The 18,449-nt window shown below is 39.3% G+C and overlaps 1 protein-coding gene across 1 annotated transcript in view; it reads right to left on the bottom strand.

Annotated features, from left to right (window-relative positions):
- arhgap24 (Rho GTPase activating protein 24) overlaps window positions 1–18,449 on the bottom strand; it is a 72,065-nt gene that overhangs the window by 46,027 nt on the left and 7,589 nt on the right. Inside the window, exon 2 of the mRNA XM_034224148.1 lies at window positions 11,243–11,467. Coding sequence (XP_034080039.1) covers window positions 11,243–11,452 — 210 coding nt within the window. The 5' untranslated portion in view covers window positions 11,453–11,467. The remainder of the gene's footprint in view (window positions 1–11,242; window positions 11,468–18,449) is intronic.

Genomic DNA, 18,449 nt, shown 5'->3' with positions numbered 1-18,449 from the left:
CAGTGTGTTTTCTCAGACTGCAAGCAAATACCATAATACTGATTGTATTGTGATTCAAGCACTTCCAGTTTTTTGACCACTGCAGCTATTAAATCCAAATGTGACGTCCATTTTGGTCATAAACAAGACATTTTACCCCTGTGAACTTTCACGTTTGTTTGGAGTTTATTGACAGTTAAAGGGTGAATGGAATGGTGTGCCTCATTGTTACTGCAGCCTTAGACATTTGATTAATTACCACTAGGTCAGATTGGCTTTTCCAATAAAATAATAGGAATACTCAGTAGCAGCTTGTACACCATGACATATGGAATCCACTGTTTATATCTTTATATGTTCTGATGAGTCAATGGAAATAAATGGTGTCCTCTGCCCTTTAAAGAAGGTAGGGCTTTCTCATCCAGCCGACAGAGAACGGCTAACTTTGTGCTGAGAGGCTATTAAACAGTAGGTTTTTATTTATTTTTCCGCTGAAAACAGCTGCACCAGAAACTGATACTATCAGGACAGTGAGTATGAACCAAACCACTACAATTGTAGATAAGTAGCTCTACACGATGAGTTACTTGTTTTTGAGCCTTCACATATCAGCAAGTAGTCATGTGACCTGGTGTTAATGAAAATAAAGATTCTAGACAATTTACGGATAAAAATAATTATGCCACCATATTCTGTTCTGGTTCAGAGATAATATTAGTTTGTTGAATAATAATGATTTGGTTTGATGGTGAAGGAAAAAGGACATGTGGCACGAAAATGAAATACAGATCAATATATTGTGGAGCAGAAATTGATTCCAGGCTTCAAACAGACAAATGCTCACACTGAAGTCAATTAAGCAGAAGTTATTGGTGCAACAGGTCATTTAAGTGCTCATTAAACCTTGGCAAGTTGTTCAGAGGTCCTTTTTTTCCAATAATGACTGCTCTCCAGCCTCAGTGACCTTGCAGACAGGAAGTCAAACTCCCTGGGAGACCTGGAGACATTCTCTATATGTTTCTGAAAGCGTGTAAGTGCATAAGTCTGTCTGTGTTTATTCTTTTCAATAGTCAAGTCTGTACTTTTGCCCTAAAGACCTGTCTATCCATGTGGCAAAGATTTACAAACGGTAGTTTTGCCCTTATCGCTCCACTGAGTCCATCAATCCAATAAATGTCATCATTATTTCACAGTTATAAAACAGGTAGCTCTGTTCAAAAGAGTACAATACCCAGTGAACCCAAAGCTGCGCCTTCATAACACTCACTGAAATATTAATATGCCTGTCAAACGCAGGGTGGAAAAAAGTAAGCATTTCTACATTAATCTTTATTTATCTGGTGGATTAACTGTGCGTGATTGATGTGGGATATTAGAAATGATAAACCAAGAGGAGAGGATACTTAATAGACTAAAATTAGAGAGAGGGGAATTGGAAAAAAATGGGAAAATGACAAAACAAGGATGTATCTTTTAGACAAGACAAGTATGTGAAATGTTTGCTAAAATCAGTGAGAGGCAGCAAGGATTTTTCTTTAAAACAGTGACCAAAGAAGAATGAACAGGTACTGTAATGCACATTCGTTTCTATGTGTTTTTCTAATGTGAAATAGATTAATGATCATACTTAGGCTTTAATGCAGGCAGAATTTATGAAAAACACACAATTTCTGGCACCAAATACAACATTCTAACAAATAATGTGCAAAAAAAGCTGGGAGCTATAGGCAGACAATAAAGAAAAGCATGGTCTGACTCACAAAGCAAATCCATCAAAAAACGACAAGATCCCTAAGACAGAATAAAACAACAAGACAGTACAGCGATTTATGTGCGAGCAGCTGGAAAACGCACAGTGTCCCGTCACTGCTGCTATTGTTGCTGCCAAAGCAATTACTGTGAAATCTTGTCAAAAATAAAATGAAATACATTAAAGGATAAACAGTCCTCTTTAAAAAAGTCAAACCTCAAGAGAAGAAGGTCAAAAATGTACTTTAAAAAAAAAAAATGATGCTATATGACCTAGTGGGACACATGGAGTCGGACTCAAATGTTAACAGGCTTCAAGCCAAAACATGAAATGAAACTGATGTCATATAGAATACTGTAAATGTAAGGACAAGCATTAAAAATGTCCTCTAATGATGCACTGCTTATCTGTCATAAAGATTCCTCTGCAGTGCAGAACGTCTCTTAATGTCTTTATTTAACCTTATTAAATATATATATAAGCGATATCTATATTCAACTTATTAAATCTACAGTATGTAATAAATGTTATTTAACCTTATTAAATCTATGTAAGGATTTTCTTTGTGTAACCTTATTAATGTCTGAATGTATGCATTTAAGGTCAATATTAAACAAAACATGTGCAGATACAAAGTGCTATGTCATTGTAAGGCATATTGTTTCACACTGTATAATACTACATCATACTGATGGTGAACAGTATTGAGTTGTACTAAAACATTTTCAAGTTGTGGTAAAGTTATCAAACATTTTTTAATAGACATAAGGTAACAATTAATGACAATTCAGTAGCAAGTGTATGTATGTAAAGTACTGTGTAATTCTATAGACATACTGTATGTACATGGTCCTGTTTAAAAATCTAAGTTTCAAATGTTTCCTATGATTTTGTTTCATGGCTCTTTCAGCTGAACTCCAAGTTTCAGAATATCTACACCTTTAAAAGTGGAGCACAGCTGCAGGAGGCACCATTGCTTAGCCTTGCAAAGTTCCTGCACATCTATTTTCCAGTTAAATTAGTTTGCAGCTAGTTCAGCTGGACCCTCTGTTACCGTAGAGTCCCACCTCTAAAACTAGAGCACAGCTGCACTTGCAGTCGAACGGAGAGAAACCACATTACTGTTCATTAGCTTTACTTCCACTGAAGTCGTGTCTCATGCTGTTTGTTTGACATCTCAAAGCAGACTGCCTGGGGTCTTAGATGATAAACACCCCCAGGACTTAAATATCACTGACTACCAGGAAAGAAAAAGTAGCCTAGAATAAAGCCTTGATGTACAGAATATCTTCTGAAGTGATAATATGATGACATTTAGTCCAGCTGAACCAAAGGAAATGCTGATTGACAGTTTGAAATAAGGTGGATAGTAGGATGAGGCTGCCTGCCATAGTATGATATATTTTGTGGGTTGATTTGAGTTTTATCTGTATTTTTCCTCAGGAGAAACTGAATACCTACAGGGATTTCAATGTGACCATTACTTTTTGAGATGCCTTGTCATTGACCAAAGTCTTTCAGTGGATATTCTACAGTACTGCCATACCAGTGTCTATATTACACACACGGTCAGTCATTGCTTACTGGACTTTTCAACAGCGATATCACACATTTGTTTGTCATCCAGCATGTTTGCATTCATTTTAGGTATATACATAGAGTGTGTGTTTGTATGATCATCTTTCACATGTGCTTGATGTCCCCTTATTGGTAATTTAAGCTCTTTCCTTCCTGCTATCCGATTAAGCTTTCTCTAAAGATAATGATGTATAGTACCTTACTAAGACATGCTATACTAACCTCATGCACAGCTTTGATTTATAGTTCAGGTTATTCACAGCAAACTGAAATAAAGACAGACTACAGAACTATAACAGATAACTTTTGTGTTTCTGAAACTGGATTCTGCTCTCAGCTCTCCCTCCGGGGCGTATAAGGGGACACAGTGGAATGGATTATATGGCGTGAACTGATACTTCTGATACACATTTTTGTCTGACAGGTCACTTATGTTGCTGACTTGGGACTGACTGAGCAGCGACCTGCCACACAGAATAAGAAGGATAGTTTTCATAATAGTACCTGAAAAATGTCTCTCTAAGCTTGTTCACATTTGCTACAAAAACAATTGAGGGTGACAAAGCCAATTGAGGGTGACAAAGCCAATTGAGGGTGACAAAGCCAAAACAATTATCTAAAAGGTGCTGAATCAGGTCCTTTTAATCCATTAAAGGTGGGGTAGGTAAGTTTCAGAAACCGGCTCGAAATACACTTTTTGTTATATTCCATGGAATGCTCTTAACATCCCGATAGCAATGAATATCTGAAGTGCTTTGACAAAAAATCCATTAAAAAATGTCATCTGTGGAAGCCGTAATACTGTAAAAAGTACAACCAATCCGTTTAGCCGGCCCGGCTAAACGGATTGGATTGCCGCCCTGTCTGTCAGCCTTCCATCTCGTGCACGCACAAATGTATCTCGTGCCCTCATTGGGCGTGCAGTCATTGGGCGTGCATTGCAGCAGTACTTCAATGACTCGCCAGCAACAGGCGGCCACTTTCACCAGTCTGCTGACGTCATGTGCGCGTTCATGTGTGTTGGAGGAGGTGCTCTGTAAGTCTGAAGGAAGGGGCGGATTCTTTTCGGCTGTGTACTTTCACATTTTAGTGCACTCGAGCCGGTTTCTGAAACTTACCTACCCCACCTTTAATATTTAAAAAAAAATACTTATTATACAGTAGTAAGTGGAAGTTAAATCATCCCAAAACTACAGACATTAACCAACCCAATACAAGTATATGCTGTTTGATAATACAGGGGCTTGTACATGTAACGGACATGGTCTTTTGCCCGGGGATACAAACTGAAGCCCCTTTTGTGTTTAGAATTTTGATGTGCTTTGAGACCGCTCCTGCACCAGCTGCACACTCACTTCTTGTGAGGTAAGATGCTCCCCTGCACCTGCACATACCTAAAGTGTAAGTAGGCTACCACCAAAGGTATTGGGTACAGAGAACGTTTGAGAAAACTGTCTAGTGAGGGTTAATTGACTTTTCTGTCAATCAATACAGAGCTTATTCCACGTTTATTCCCCATACAGGGAATGTCAGGGAATAGTCTCCGTGTTTAGTGTGCATACTAGGAATACTGACAGCCAGCACTGTCTTAGATGTTATCCCATCTTTAATGTACTACTGTAAGCCTGCTGCAGAAAAGGACTCTGCCTAAATATTATTGTCTATCCAGAGTAATAATGTATGAGAAGATGCCTTATTTGGCTTTAAGTATGAGTTGTGACCCAGACTCAATGTAACACCTAAATGTGACATCTGTGTTTCGATTTGTAACCAGAAGATGATGTCAGTTGTACGTTTAGTGACGTAAACAAGAGGGTGTTTGGATAGTGTCCACATTATTGTCCACATTCCTCTGACATTCAAGTCAGATCACGCCTGGATGTGATCTCATTGCTACCTTCACAATTTACAAGTACACATACAAATATACATTCTGCTACAGTTACATGGTACTGTTAAAGTCACAAGTTGTACCATCCTTTGGCAATTTCCAAAGTGGCTACAGAGTAACTGCAGAAGCGAGGCTCAGACAAATGGTACAGTGTTAATGTTTCGCAACACAGTCTTGCAGAATGAATAATTACAGAGCTGCAATGGCATTTTATTTACTCCCATTAAATGCCAAGGTCAAACAGTTTACGGCTAAAGCTCGAGAACAAAGTGTTATCAGTGCGTTATTGCACTGTTGCATTATTGATTTAATAAAATGTCTCATTAAACTACTTTTCTTTAGATCATGTTGTTTGGATTCACACACGTCGCCTTTGTGCTATAAATATTAATCGGCTAACGTAATATCATAATCAAACTTTAATAAGCCCTGCATTTCTAAATATATTATAATACAATTAAATTAGTCCAATGTATTCATTCACAACTGTCTCATTCATTCATGATGGTACCTCGTATACTTCACTGGAATATACGTAGTTACGATGCTAAGTGGTTTAAATTACAATAATCATACCATTTCACCCGCTGAATGAATTCTGTCTTTGTTAATGGCTCGGCCAGATGAAATCTGAGTGCATGTGTGTGTGTGTGAGAGAATGTGAGCGAGTACATGCATGCTTGTGCGTGCATACATCTCCATGGGCGAGTAAGGGCAGGCAGATGGCATGTTGACACTGAGCCCACACGTGCCGTACCCTGCGCATGCTTTTCAGTGACCCTTCACCTCTATCTGACTCCCATTCTTCAGATTCCACCAGTTGCTCAGAGAGGTTTGGCACAACTGTACGGGACACAACATGGTCCCTGTTTTGACAATAATAATATGCGCTATTTGTTATCTAGAAATATCAGAATTCCTCAAGGCACTTGTAATTCTCCTTTTGTGCCAGTTCATTACATTATATTTACTAAGCAGTATAAATGCACGAAAGAAGACAAATACTACCACCTAAAATCAGATTAATTGGATCCTTATGTCTGGAGAGGCCATTACAAAACAATTAAAGTAAGCATTTCCCAATCGCTTAAAATTAAAGCAAATATATTCAATATTTGTTTATCGAATCATTAAACAACAATGCATTATGTAAAATATGTTTCTAGTAGTGACACCTAGAGCTTACAACTTCTCAGCTCTATAAAAGTTGAAAGCTTCTTTCAGCAACATAACAGTTTTCTTTTAACCACTCTTAAAGATTGTTTACAGGAGCTGCAGGAAACAGTTTTCAACACAAAAGCAATACAAAAACAACTGCTCCAGCCAGCAGACAAACACATCTTGTAAATACCTAGTGGAGCATTTATCAGCTAAATATCCAGATAATTCCCTCAGGAGTTGGGAATCAACAAAAAAATAGCTGAACAGAGATTGGACTTAGACATTTGCATGTTGGTCGAAGTATAACTCACTTATCATTGAAATATTAACTTGATTACAACTTTCTGCTTTATTGTGTAAAGACACCTGCATCAATTTAGAATCGGACCAATGTATGTCAGCTATGGCCCAAAAAAAAGAAATTGTGGACAGGGTAAAAAGGAACCAATTTAAAGTGTTGCCAGAAGAGGTTGCTTCAGGAAAATGTGGCCTTTGTGTTTAAATATGTGACTGTTCGTGTCTAATCAGTCTATGTTATGTTGGCGTCTGTTTCCCTAGGCAACAGTGAGGGGCAGATGTTCCTTCTCCCACTGAGGAAGCAGCAATTAGTCTAATGTGACAGATAACAAATGGAGACTTCACAGCACGTGAGAGATTTAATTAATAGCTGATCTAAATATGTCTTCACACCGCTTCTTTATGTAGTTCAGGACAGGGAGATTTAAGTTAAATTAGGGGATGTATCTTGGTCTTCTGATCTTGAATGTCAGTATTAGACGCAAAAGGAACAACTTCATCTCTCCCACCACTTTTCCCTACATGTGTCCTTTTTTCAGGACGTTGGAAACTCCAGACTAGTTATCTTGTATTCTGTTGCTGTGTCTTGTTAGGAGGTTGTTTTGTGCCATGCTGTTCTGCTTTGGAGGTCACAAAGATTTAAGGGCATTGAACACTCTGCCTGACCTAGTTTTATTGAAATCTCCCATTCTGTGCCAAAAGTAGCAGTTCTAGGTGTCTGAAATGTATGTTGGCTTTGTTTCAGAAGTAGGCAAGAAAAGACATGGAGTAGCTGAATGGATAAATAGAGATGGCGAGAATAATTCAAAGGTTATTTCCTGTCAGTGAATTTAAATTATAATGAAGAGCTGATCATCATTCCCACAGGATTTTCCCAGGCAAAATAACTAAGGCAACACTGTAGACAGCTTAAGAACCAGAGCATCCCAGAAATAGCAGTAAACGGTATCTCCTCTCTGTATCTGGCCAGCGGCCCACCTTCAGGTCTGCTGCTGGTGTGGCTCGGCTTCGGCTGAGCTGAGCTGAGCTCACTGGGAAATCAGCCAGACGACGTTGTGTGGGTAGAGGAGCAGATTGAAGATTTCAATTGTGCTAAATTCTCCTGTGGAAATTGTTTGGGTGGAAATAAATGTTTTTGTGGTCTTTTGTGGGGGTTTTTTGCGAACAAAGAACAAAGCCTCTGGTGTGAAACAGCTGGCCAGTTGAATTGCAAAAGGTTGACACACAACATGAAATAGCTGAGCAGTTAAATGTAAATCACCGATTAATAAAAACAGAGATCTGCAAATCTGCTCACTGACTCATGTCTATCAGCTGTCAGCCCTTAGCCAAGAATAAAATAATCATCTCCTGGCTGGAGCTTTATTTTGAATGGAGAAATATGAAAGTTGTATTCATCACTGTGTGCAAAAGTGAATAAGCCTTCATTGTTTCCCAAAATGTTGAACTACTCCTTGAACATCACTAGTCATCTTTATTCAATTGTCTCTTCACACTCAATTCCAGCAAACTGATCACTGAACAGCTCTATAATAGCAGCCACACAAATCAATGAAACTGATTTGAATCTCTTAGTTGTGAGTTCAATATCACCAGTGAATAAAATAATCCTTGTGAAATGATTCTTTTTCACATGTCTATGGTTTGTCTTTTCTAATGAGAATCAAAAGTCTGTCTGCCTCTTTGTTCAGTCGGCACATGCTCAGTGTGAGCGGCTGCCCGGCTACAGTAACGTTAGAGACGGCCTTATTGTCTGCATCACTCCTTGTCTCTTCTTCTTTGAGGGTAGCTTTGTGTATTGGCTCTCAACAGTTTACTTTGACATACAGTCAAACATTCAAAACAAACGAGGGTATGTGAATTACAGTCGGACGTGGTTATGTGTGATAGCATCTGCTCCGTAGACCCCCATGTGTCCATTGTTTCAGAAATATGGTAATTTATATTATTCTGACTAAATGCATGTGTTTCTAGATTCATTTAATGTGATCCTTTATACAACATGCATCACGTAGAGTCATCTTAAAACCAGCAGGAGCCTTATTAAAAAAAACTACAAAGAGTAGCATTATTTGCAGTACTGAAGCCTAACTAATTTTGGCCGTTACTACTGCAATACAATGTTTTTATATCATATTACAAGTTTTACATACGTTTTTCAGGACCTTAAATGTCTATTATGTATCTCGCTTGACAAAATAAATATGAAACACACATTATTTCGTTTTGAGCTATATTTGTCCTAAAACAATCCCCTTTATTTTAACCTTAAAAATACATGTTTCTCTCTGCGTTTTGATCTCATTGATCCATGGTGTACAGACTCTGTAATAGGATGGGGTGACATTGGCTGAAGACATAGTGGAGGATTATTTTACTCGCTATAAAGCACATGCGGGAGCCCCGACTATCTGTAATGGGATCTACAGTCTCAGGCTGAGTTTTGATTGATGGCTCACACAGATTATCTTGTAGCGTGAAGACATTTCAGATTCTATCTTTCAACGTATTTTGTTTCAGGTGTTACATTTTTCAATCTGATGTCTTGAAATGTCCTTCGGTATCAATGGTTGTAATAATTGTTGCCTAATTATGGGACTTCCTGACTTAATACATGTTAAACTAATTCAAATTAAAAACACATTTATAATGGACAAAGAGCTGTGTGTCCAGATGTGACTCATTCCCTCATGTGTCTTGGTGTGCCAATGAGCTAGCGTGCTTAACGTTTTTCCAAATCAATTAACCTGACTCATGCAGTGTTGACATGTACAATTTCAACATCTAAACTTTCCAGGTGAACGAGACAGTTTTTTGGGAGGTATTTTTTTAACACTACCAAATAATTTCTGTGAAGATAAGATACAAAAAAACGTATAAAAGATTGTTTACCATATCAAGCTACCTGAGAACTTTGGTGACATACTTATACATCATTTACATGCTAAACAGGTTTTTAATATATCCTGGTTCATCTTATTTTTATTAAATACAGGAAATATACGTTACGTAGATTTTGAGTTATTGGTTTACTATTTACAATGTGCATTTCCATTGTTTTGTGATACGCCTCTTTGATAAGTCTGGGTAGATGGGTTTGTCACAAATTGGAGAACTCTTTGATTTACTTTAATAGTAGCAGCGACGTGCAGTCAGGGGAGGCAGGGGAGGCAGAGCCTCACCTGTCATACTCCTCCAATGTAACGGAAAAACAACTAAAGAAAAACTAAATAGTAATAATAATAAAATGTCTCCACTGATCTGTTTTGTAAATGTGATTTATGTATGATTCCAATCGCTTTTTATAGTCAAAATCAGCAAATTTGCCGAGCTCCGCTACAACTACGGGTAGCGATGAGAAGTGAGACAGGGACGAGCTCTGCCTCTCGTAACTGGCTGGAGCGCGGGCACTAATTTAGCGCGGGCACTTATTTTGTGAGCGCGCTCAAGCCAGTTACTGTGGGGTAAGGTGAGGCACAGATGAGCTCTGCCTCACCTCAGAATGCGTCACCCCACAGAAACTGGCTGGAAAGCGGGCCCTAAGCGCATGCCTGCACCATCTCACTGTATGTCACCAATGTAATGTTTGTAGATCCCTTTATTACATTTATCCTCGCCATCCATAGTCTCTAAATAACTTATTTCACGTATATGATATTTAGGCTCGCTGGTCTCATCATACAACGGCAATGAAAAAAGCACCAGGAGAGGCAGCCATAACCTCTGCCGCACTGAAGGGGGCGCACGTGAGCCCACAGGTTCTTGTTGCTACTGTTATTCTACGCAAGGACGGTAGATGCGAACAACAAACTAGACTTTTGAAACTAGAGGAAGATAAGGAGGACTTTTACAAAAAAGTAATAGAGATTGTTGTCCAGAAGGATAGCATGGACTTCATCTTCAAGTCAAGGTAAGACCACAATTGTAATGCAAATGGCATCTTACTAAGAAAGAACAATCCAATATTTAAATTGTGGGTAGGCCTATCCTTTTGTTGAACGGTCTGTTTAAAATGAATTGAAGCATCAGACTAAAAAAGCTTTTGAAAATAACCGAATATTTCGATTAAGGTCAAAATATAATATTTGTAAATCTGAAACTGAAAGAGTCAGTGCCTCACCGCACGTCACTGAATAGTAGTATAAGGGTAGTGTATGTTAACCAAATAATTACCGAATATTTCCACCTGCAGCATGAACCTGTGATATGATCAGCTGTTCATACACAATGTCTAAAAGTTCATCATATTTTCTAAGACAATAAGTGAGTTGACTGCTGGAATCAATTCAATTTGCCAGCTTGATCAGCTTAGAGAGATTATAATTGTTTGTTGATTTAGCTTACAACTGTAGTTGTAGAGTAGACCAAACTCAATGACTGTTTTGTGTAATTCCATTTTCTTAGTTCTGGTATTTGATAATGCACAATGGATTAATTTGAATACCTATTGTGTTAACACAAGTTCCAGCATGATTAAATACTTGGCATCTAATATGTTGTTGTTACTAAGAGAGACAGCAGTCCATTTTGATGATATTATTTCAAAATCAGTTGTGTGTAGTCTTTCAGTTTGTTCACAGCCTTACCAGGGCCTTGGTCTCCTCCTCGTCTTTGTAATAGTGGAGCTGGTCCCCTCGCAGAACAAACCAGCGACTGTGCCAAGTCTTGACAAATCCTCCCTGCTTCCTGAGCCACCCACACCTGATGACACTGGGTCGTCCCTGCCGCTGGACCTCTGTGCCGGCCTGACCTCCACTGCGCTGGGGACTGCTGTGGGACACACACGGCTCGTCCATTGCAGCAATTCTAATCTGGAAAAAAGGGAAAGAAAAGGTTTATTGTTATTTGCAGTAGCAGTTCCAAGCAGGCAAAGGGTGAACAAATGATGAACATTCTGCAACATACTATGAACAGATGCTGCAGAATTTATAAATGCTCTCTTTCAAAATGCAGTAACCTTCTAAAGTAAAACAAAAATATTCTTCAAGATTTTAATCAAAAGACAAATGTACTATGTCATATGATTGGGGAGATTAATGGTATCATAATCACCTCAGCCTGACAAAAATAAAAATATTTTCTTTAGGTAGTCTGTGGGTTATACAAGCTTTTCAAATGTCGTTTTAGTTCTAACAAAATGCGACACCTCAAAACCTCTTCAAATAACACTTAAACTATTTGTGTGGCTCAATACCTCATGAGGTTCAAAATGTATTTTGTTAAAGAGTTGCTTATTTGCTGTGTCAATTGGGAACGTTACACAGAACTCCAGGCAGACAGAGTGTTGAGTGTTGAGTGTTGAGTGTTGAGTGAGGGCAAGGAGATGAGAGCAGAAGGGGAAGTGTGGGAGGAGGAATTCATGAACCAGATAACAAGAGCACAGGCCAAACCTCTAATCCCTTTTTATCGGCTTCTTGTGTCACCAACCTACACATGTTGGCCCCCAGTCTCTCCCTTGCGTCTGTGTAACATTCTGTCTCAGTTTCCTTGAGCCTCAATGGTTTTTAGTTTTTCTTATGACAAAGCCCTTATTATTCAAGGGAGGAAATCTGATCTGGGGTCTCTGATGCATTGTACGTGTATGGTTATGTTCAGTTTGGGTTAAGAAACATTATGGATCATGACAAATATCTTATTTTTCCCCATTAAAGCGACATGGCTGTATGGACGGCAATATCTATCTGTCGGTTGCCCGGACAACCTTTAGAGGTATTGCCATGACATTGTACTGACATTAACTGTCCCCAACAGGATGTATTGATAGCTATTTTCTGACGTTGTATCTACTAGCAGTATCAACAGGTTAACAGTAAAAGTTTTTCAACACTTTGATTAATGACCAAAGAGGCCCACCTGCAAAACTGAGGTTATTTGTGGCATTCTGCACTTTTAAGTACCCAGGCCCCTACATACTGTCACACACGTGTTGACACATACACTCAGCATACAGGCCTGCAGCAGACCTTTGCCTACAAAAACACAGGTGATGCTAATAACATTAATTACACCACGTATTGTGCACGCAGGCTCTGTTGCTAGCCTTAATTGAGCTCACGTGAACTCTATCAGCTGCACCTGTGCTTTTCATATGTTGAGAAGCCAAAATCTTTCACAGCGTTTAAAAAATAAAGGCACGTTAGGCTAATTTGCTCACCAAGGAAGGAGGCGCAGTCCATATTACTGCCGGTTAACTGAGGCAACAAGCCAAAAAAGTCCGTCTTTCATTGTTTTCCTGTTACAGAAACGGACTTATATCCACCCAGTGAACACACCTGCACACCGCCCTCACAGCCTGGACCAAAGTGCAGCAGCTGGCCGGACAAAGGTAAGTGACGTTTTCCGGGGATTCGTTGGGATTGTTAATTAGAAGCAAGCATGGACTGTACAGTACATGTATGATGTAACACAAACGGCGTCACTTGGTTTTGTTAGCCAACCTTTTGTATCAGGCCTCATACATACCTAGTTTTTTTTAAGCACATTGGAGGAATAAGCTTTCCGGCCTCTCTGCCTTTTAGGGTCTATTATAATTACATTACATTACATGTCATTTGTTAGACGCTTTTATTCAAAGCGACTTACACACATTCAGTACTGTGGGCAATCCCCACAGGAGCAATTTGGGGTGAAGTGTCTTGCCCAGGGACACAACGACCTGCTGACTGCAGTGGGACTCGAACTTGCTATCCCCTGATTCGAAGTCCAGCACACTATCCACTGAGCCACAACCCAAACTATGATATTTTCCTAAACCTAGCCAAGTAGCCTTGTTTTGTTGCCTAAAGTAGATTTTAGGCAAAATGCCCTTATTGTTTTGTTGTTGTTGCTGAGGCATGGACTCAAAAGCACTGTTATTGTACTGTGTGTCGCAGGTTAAGCTTGAAAAACTAGGCCCCTCTGGCCTGAGTGCGCTCATAGACACCACCCTTCACATTATTGTTTCCATACGCATAATAGATTGTTTTAACCTCATCATTCAGTGCTACTTGCGTAAAGTTTGCTGCTGTCAGCTCTAAGCAATGCCATGTTGTCAATGGCCCTAGCTGAGCGCTTGCCTTGGTGGAAGTCCAAACAGCCCACAGGTCCAGATGAGGACCAGATGCAGCCCAGCAGCGTTCCAGGCAGCACCAGAACAAGTGCAGCAGGGCTGCTGTTTTGTTTTCAAAAATGTCTCTGGTACCATGCACACAATCCCAGAAAGCATGCACTGTATGCATGAGCATGTATAAACACACTCTCTGCTCTAGTTTTTCACTTGTTTTGCAACATGGGGCCCAAATCCTACCTATTGCCTTTGTCCATCAATACATCATATTTGATCTACTTTTGTGCTGGATCTGAGAAGAAAAAAGTGGTCAGTCCCCTTATTTCAACAGCGGTGAAAGCTATTACCTGAGATGGGGAAAATGTTCATTTCGTAGGAACGGTTAATACTAATATTTGAAGGAATAACCTCTGTATCCCTGCTGCCTATGATACACTTGTTACTTTTAGTTAAAACAATCTGTAAGTGTACGCACACAGCATAAATCACAGTCTAGGCTTGATGCACCATCTGTTGATGGAATCACCTGCTGTGTTGCCAGGCTGGTGCCGCAGCCCCTTTACAACTTCATGCCTCCTGCACAGAGCCTAGTTAACAGCACTGCTGGGACTGACCTGCACTGCTACAGTGGGAAATGGTAAATTACTTATGGGTATCTCAATGTGTGACTAATAGCATAGAGTAGAAACACTGTTTAAAATGTGCATTACACTGTGGTCTATTCCCGAAGTAATAAATTGCTACACAGATATAAAAGGCATAACCATTACTACATCTATAAATCAACAGGCAAATGGAAAAAGATAAGAAGAAAAGTTAGTGTTGGCCTACTGTATGTAGGAATGGGATTATGAATTGTAACATTTTAATTGATCTTTCTTAAACCCGTTTGTGAGTTTAAGCAGACATATCTTAACAGAATTATGTGTTAATAATGGACATAAAGTAATGGATCCTATATTTCATGAACCATATGGTTGAATAAACAACTGCTTCGTCGTGAGCACTGGAAGATAGCAGTAGATTCTCAGTCACTGCTGCTAGAAAAAGCTGTTGAGAGGGAAATGATTACTTTCTCACTGACTCACTCCTCTTCTGACTTTTTGCTTAGTATACAGTTTAGACGCCAACACAACTACACAGTGTTCTTATGTATACGTTGTATTGCACAAAAGCTTGCTCATATGTTTGAAAAAACCTACAATAACACTGGGTTCTTAACCAGGCCAATGCTGGCAGACTGAATACCTTTCTTTAGGCTTATGAACAACCCAACATCAGCAAGGAAAAAAGTATTTTATATGTAACCATATATTTTGCTGACACTTGTGAGCACAGTGTACCTACAGATGATGCCAAATACAGTATGGTTCTAAGCACATCCATGATGTAACTGCAAAGTCTTTGCAAGAACACATCAGTCTACCTGGATGTTTTTATCCATTCAGCAGATTGAACCAGCCTCCCTGAAGTGCTTTCTGTGTCCCTGTGTCTGCAGGTGTCTCAGTTTGTGTGAACGTATTCTATCTTTGCATGTGACAATGTTATCTTCCCCTTGACTCTCAAACACCAAAATAAGCAGTAAAATGAGATGTATAACTTGTATTCAATTATTCTTTTTAAGTTTGGTGATGACATGGTGATTGATCTCTAGAATAATGAGTATGGCAGGATGATGAAGCGTTTCATTTCTAAAGCAGCAAGTGCTCTGCGTTACCATCTGCTCTTGTCTAGTAACACTTCACTTGATTATGTCTTGATTTGAGCTTAACAATATCCCAGAATTTTCTCACAGTCCGCCTGAAAACTTTCACCATACGAAGTCAGTGGGAAGGGACACCCTGACCTTCACTATAAAAAAACAACAGCAGCTCAGCATACAGCACAGACAGTCAAACACACACATAAACACTTGCACATACCAGACCCACTCGAAAAGAAAACATAAAGATAGTCACGAATCAGCCCCCTAAGGTTTTGTGGCACGCTCTGTCATTTCTTAGCAGGATGCCATACATGCATGGCCCTGTGGCAGATGAATAACAATGAATACATTCCACAAGTAAAAGGAAAAATGAATGGACTGCCTTTTCTTTGAAGGGTACACATCTTTCAATACGCCATTAGTGTTTGTCTCTATTTTGGCACAGGTATTGGTATTCTTTGTCCGTCTCTATCCTTCAATACAATTGATGCTGAGCCAGGCCATCTCGGGATCAGGGATGCCAGTTGTTGGTTTGTAAATATGCATCTGTCGACAAATTCATAAAATACAGCTACTGGATGTGTCTTTAGTGATGAAAGCTGTTCTCAGGGCAGCCGAGATGGCTCTGAATTGCATATAAATCATTTACAATTGTGTCGGATACAAACATTTGATGTAAGGTAATACTTGTGATGATAGACCTATGCTAATAAAAAAAGTTGTAAGTGCTGTTGCATTATACAGTTTAGGATAACACAGAATGCGGTTATATGCAAGCAGGAATTATTATTTTCCTCATGTGTAAATTATGTCAGAAGCACCATGTGTTGGCTACATTATGAATAACATTATACCCACGCGCAAAGGAAATACGGCTATATAGAGGTTTAAACAAGAGAGGGAGCTTCATGAGATTGTAAAATCGCTGAAATGTAATTATGCAGACCTTATTGTCCATACAGGACTCTTCGCACAGCATGGGGAGGTTGCTCATTTGCACTGCTTGCACAGTGTGTTTGTTCCCCATATGAGATAGCTGAAGCCAGAGAGCCTGAACTACTGTTTGACATGGCTTTGTTTGAATTGAGCTTCTTTGGAGGAAAGGATATTGAGTCTGGCTCATCCTTTGGGGAATTAAAGATTTCTTTTGGGGGTAAAATACAACACCGTTTCCTAAATCATACGTTTTAGGCTGTAAAAAGAAGAGTATTCAATTCCCACAATTTAAACTTTATAGAGTGTGGCACATACTGTCAAAAGTGTTGGTGTCAGGTAGGGACAGTGGCAGGAAATCTTCTAGCACCACAGGAAGTGGCCGGTCAAAACAGCCGCAAGGGAGCACTCTGTTGAGGAAAATGTGGACTCAATAAACTTGTATCTGCTGCTTTTCCCATCCTGTGCTTGCTATAAAGCATCACAGGCCGAAATGGTGCAATGGTTTTAGAGACATGTACCACATTTTGAGTAATCTTTGAAACAATTTCAGGCGATTAGTCGGTTAAAATGTTAGCTTTAGCTATCTAGCTAATTAGGCTACCATTAGCTACAAGAGTTGGTTGAAATCCTACCTGACTTTTTAATGCTGCTTGCTGAATTTTGTTGCACTGTAATTGTGTGGTTTAATTAGGCTCTTAAATATACTCATAACATTTATTGTATATAAAGTTTCTGTATCTTTATTTTCATCATTACTTCTGGGTTTTGCTATACAGGCCCATGCACACCTCTTTTACTTGTATAATTATCAAAAACGTGACTTAACTTTGCTAAATTAGAATTGGACATGGACTTATTTTATATACATAATTTACTTTTCCCAGACATATAACTAATAGGTAATATACAGTATGTTTTATAATTAAGGTCATTAATGATCGCATGATCGAAAATCTCTTGACTTAAACCTTAATGATACACTGATGAATAGCAGCCAATTTTGTAATCTCCTTTAACATGTGGCAGACAGTGCCATTACCATATGTCTGTCTCCAGTTTTTGTACTTTCAGCAGCTGCTGTACTCCACATTTGCCTCAGTTCTTGCCAGTAAAGCTTATGCCAACTTTCCTGGGATGATGTAAAGGTCACTGGTGCATTAAGCAGAAAAGTCACTAAGGAGGGTCAAAACAGCAACATCCTTTAACTACTCTGATTAAGTCTTGTTGACAATGTCTGGTGTACAGTATGTCTTCTGTTTTTCTTTCCTCTAGTACACTATCAGAAAGTTGCCAGTAGGATGTGATTGGTGGCCACATGATGTACCAACTGTTTTCTATATGCATGTTTGACAACTGATTGAATCCACCTGGCTATGACAAACTCTCTTTCTTCCCTTAGCAGCCATCTCTCTAAGGTTAATTCAGATAAAAGCCAATAGATTTGACAAAGTCCATGCACACTTAATAGAAACGGTGGATCTCATTTGTGCATGATAAACTGCAAACACCAACAATCATGCTTCAGAGGTAACATTAACTTCTGATCATAGTTAGAGCTGTGAAACCTTTAAATATCCCTAAGCAACTGCCCCTTCAAGTCTACACATTAGGGCCTCCGTGACCCATATGTGTTAAAGACAAATATAACCCGCCGCTACCAAAGTTGCTACCTCGAGAGCCGTCTGTTTCTGTTAGACTCCTGCTGAAAAGTTTACAGAGGTGAGAGTAGGTTTCTCTCTGCGCTGTAAGTGTGCTAATCTTTGCATAGGATGTGAAAGAGGAAGGGTTTCAGATCTGTCACAGATGGAAGAACTCGAAACCCTCGAAAAGAAAAAAAAACGTAATCCAATGCTTCATCCAACACACGCAGGTCTCTCATGAATGATTTAAAGCTGAAGGGGTGAGGTCACGATCTGAGAAGCTATCCTTCATTATTGGGTTGTCCTGTCTCTACCCACACAATTGACTGAGTCACAAAGAGGATGGATTAAAGCAGGATGAGAGGTAGCGAGGTTAGGGTGGGCGATATGTTTCTTGGAGACACATTTCCTTTTTGCTGCTGAAAAGCCAAGTTAACTCACTGGCTTTCCTGTATGAATCAATGTGA

Source organism: Gymnodraco acuticeps, unplaced genomic scaffold (genome assembly GCF_902827175.1).
Source record: "Gymnodraco acuticeps unplaced genomic scaffold, fGymAcu1.1, whole genome shotgun sequence".
Lineage (NCBI taxonomy): Eukaryota > Metazoa > Chordata > Actinopteri > Perciformes > Bathydraconidae > Gymnodraco > Gymnodraco acuticeps.
This window is presented reverse-complemented; position numbering and strand designations above follow the sequence as displayed.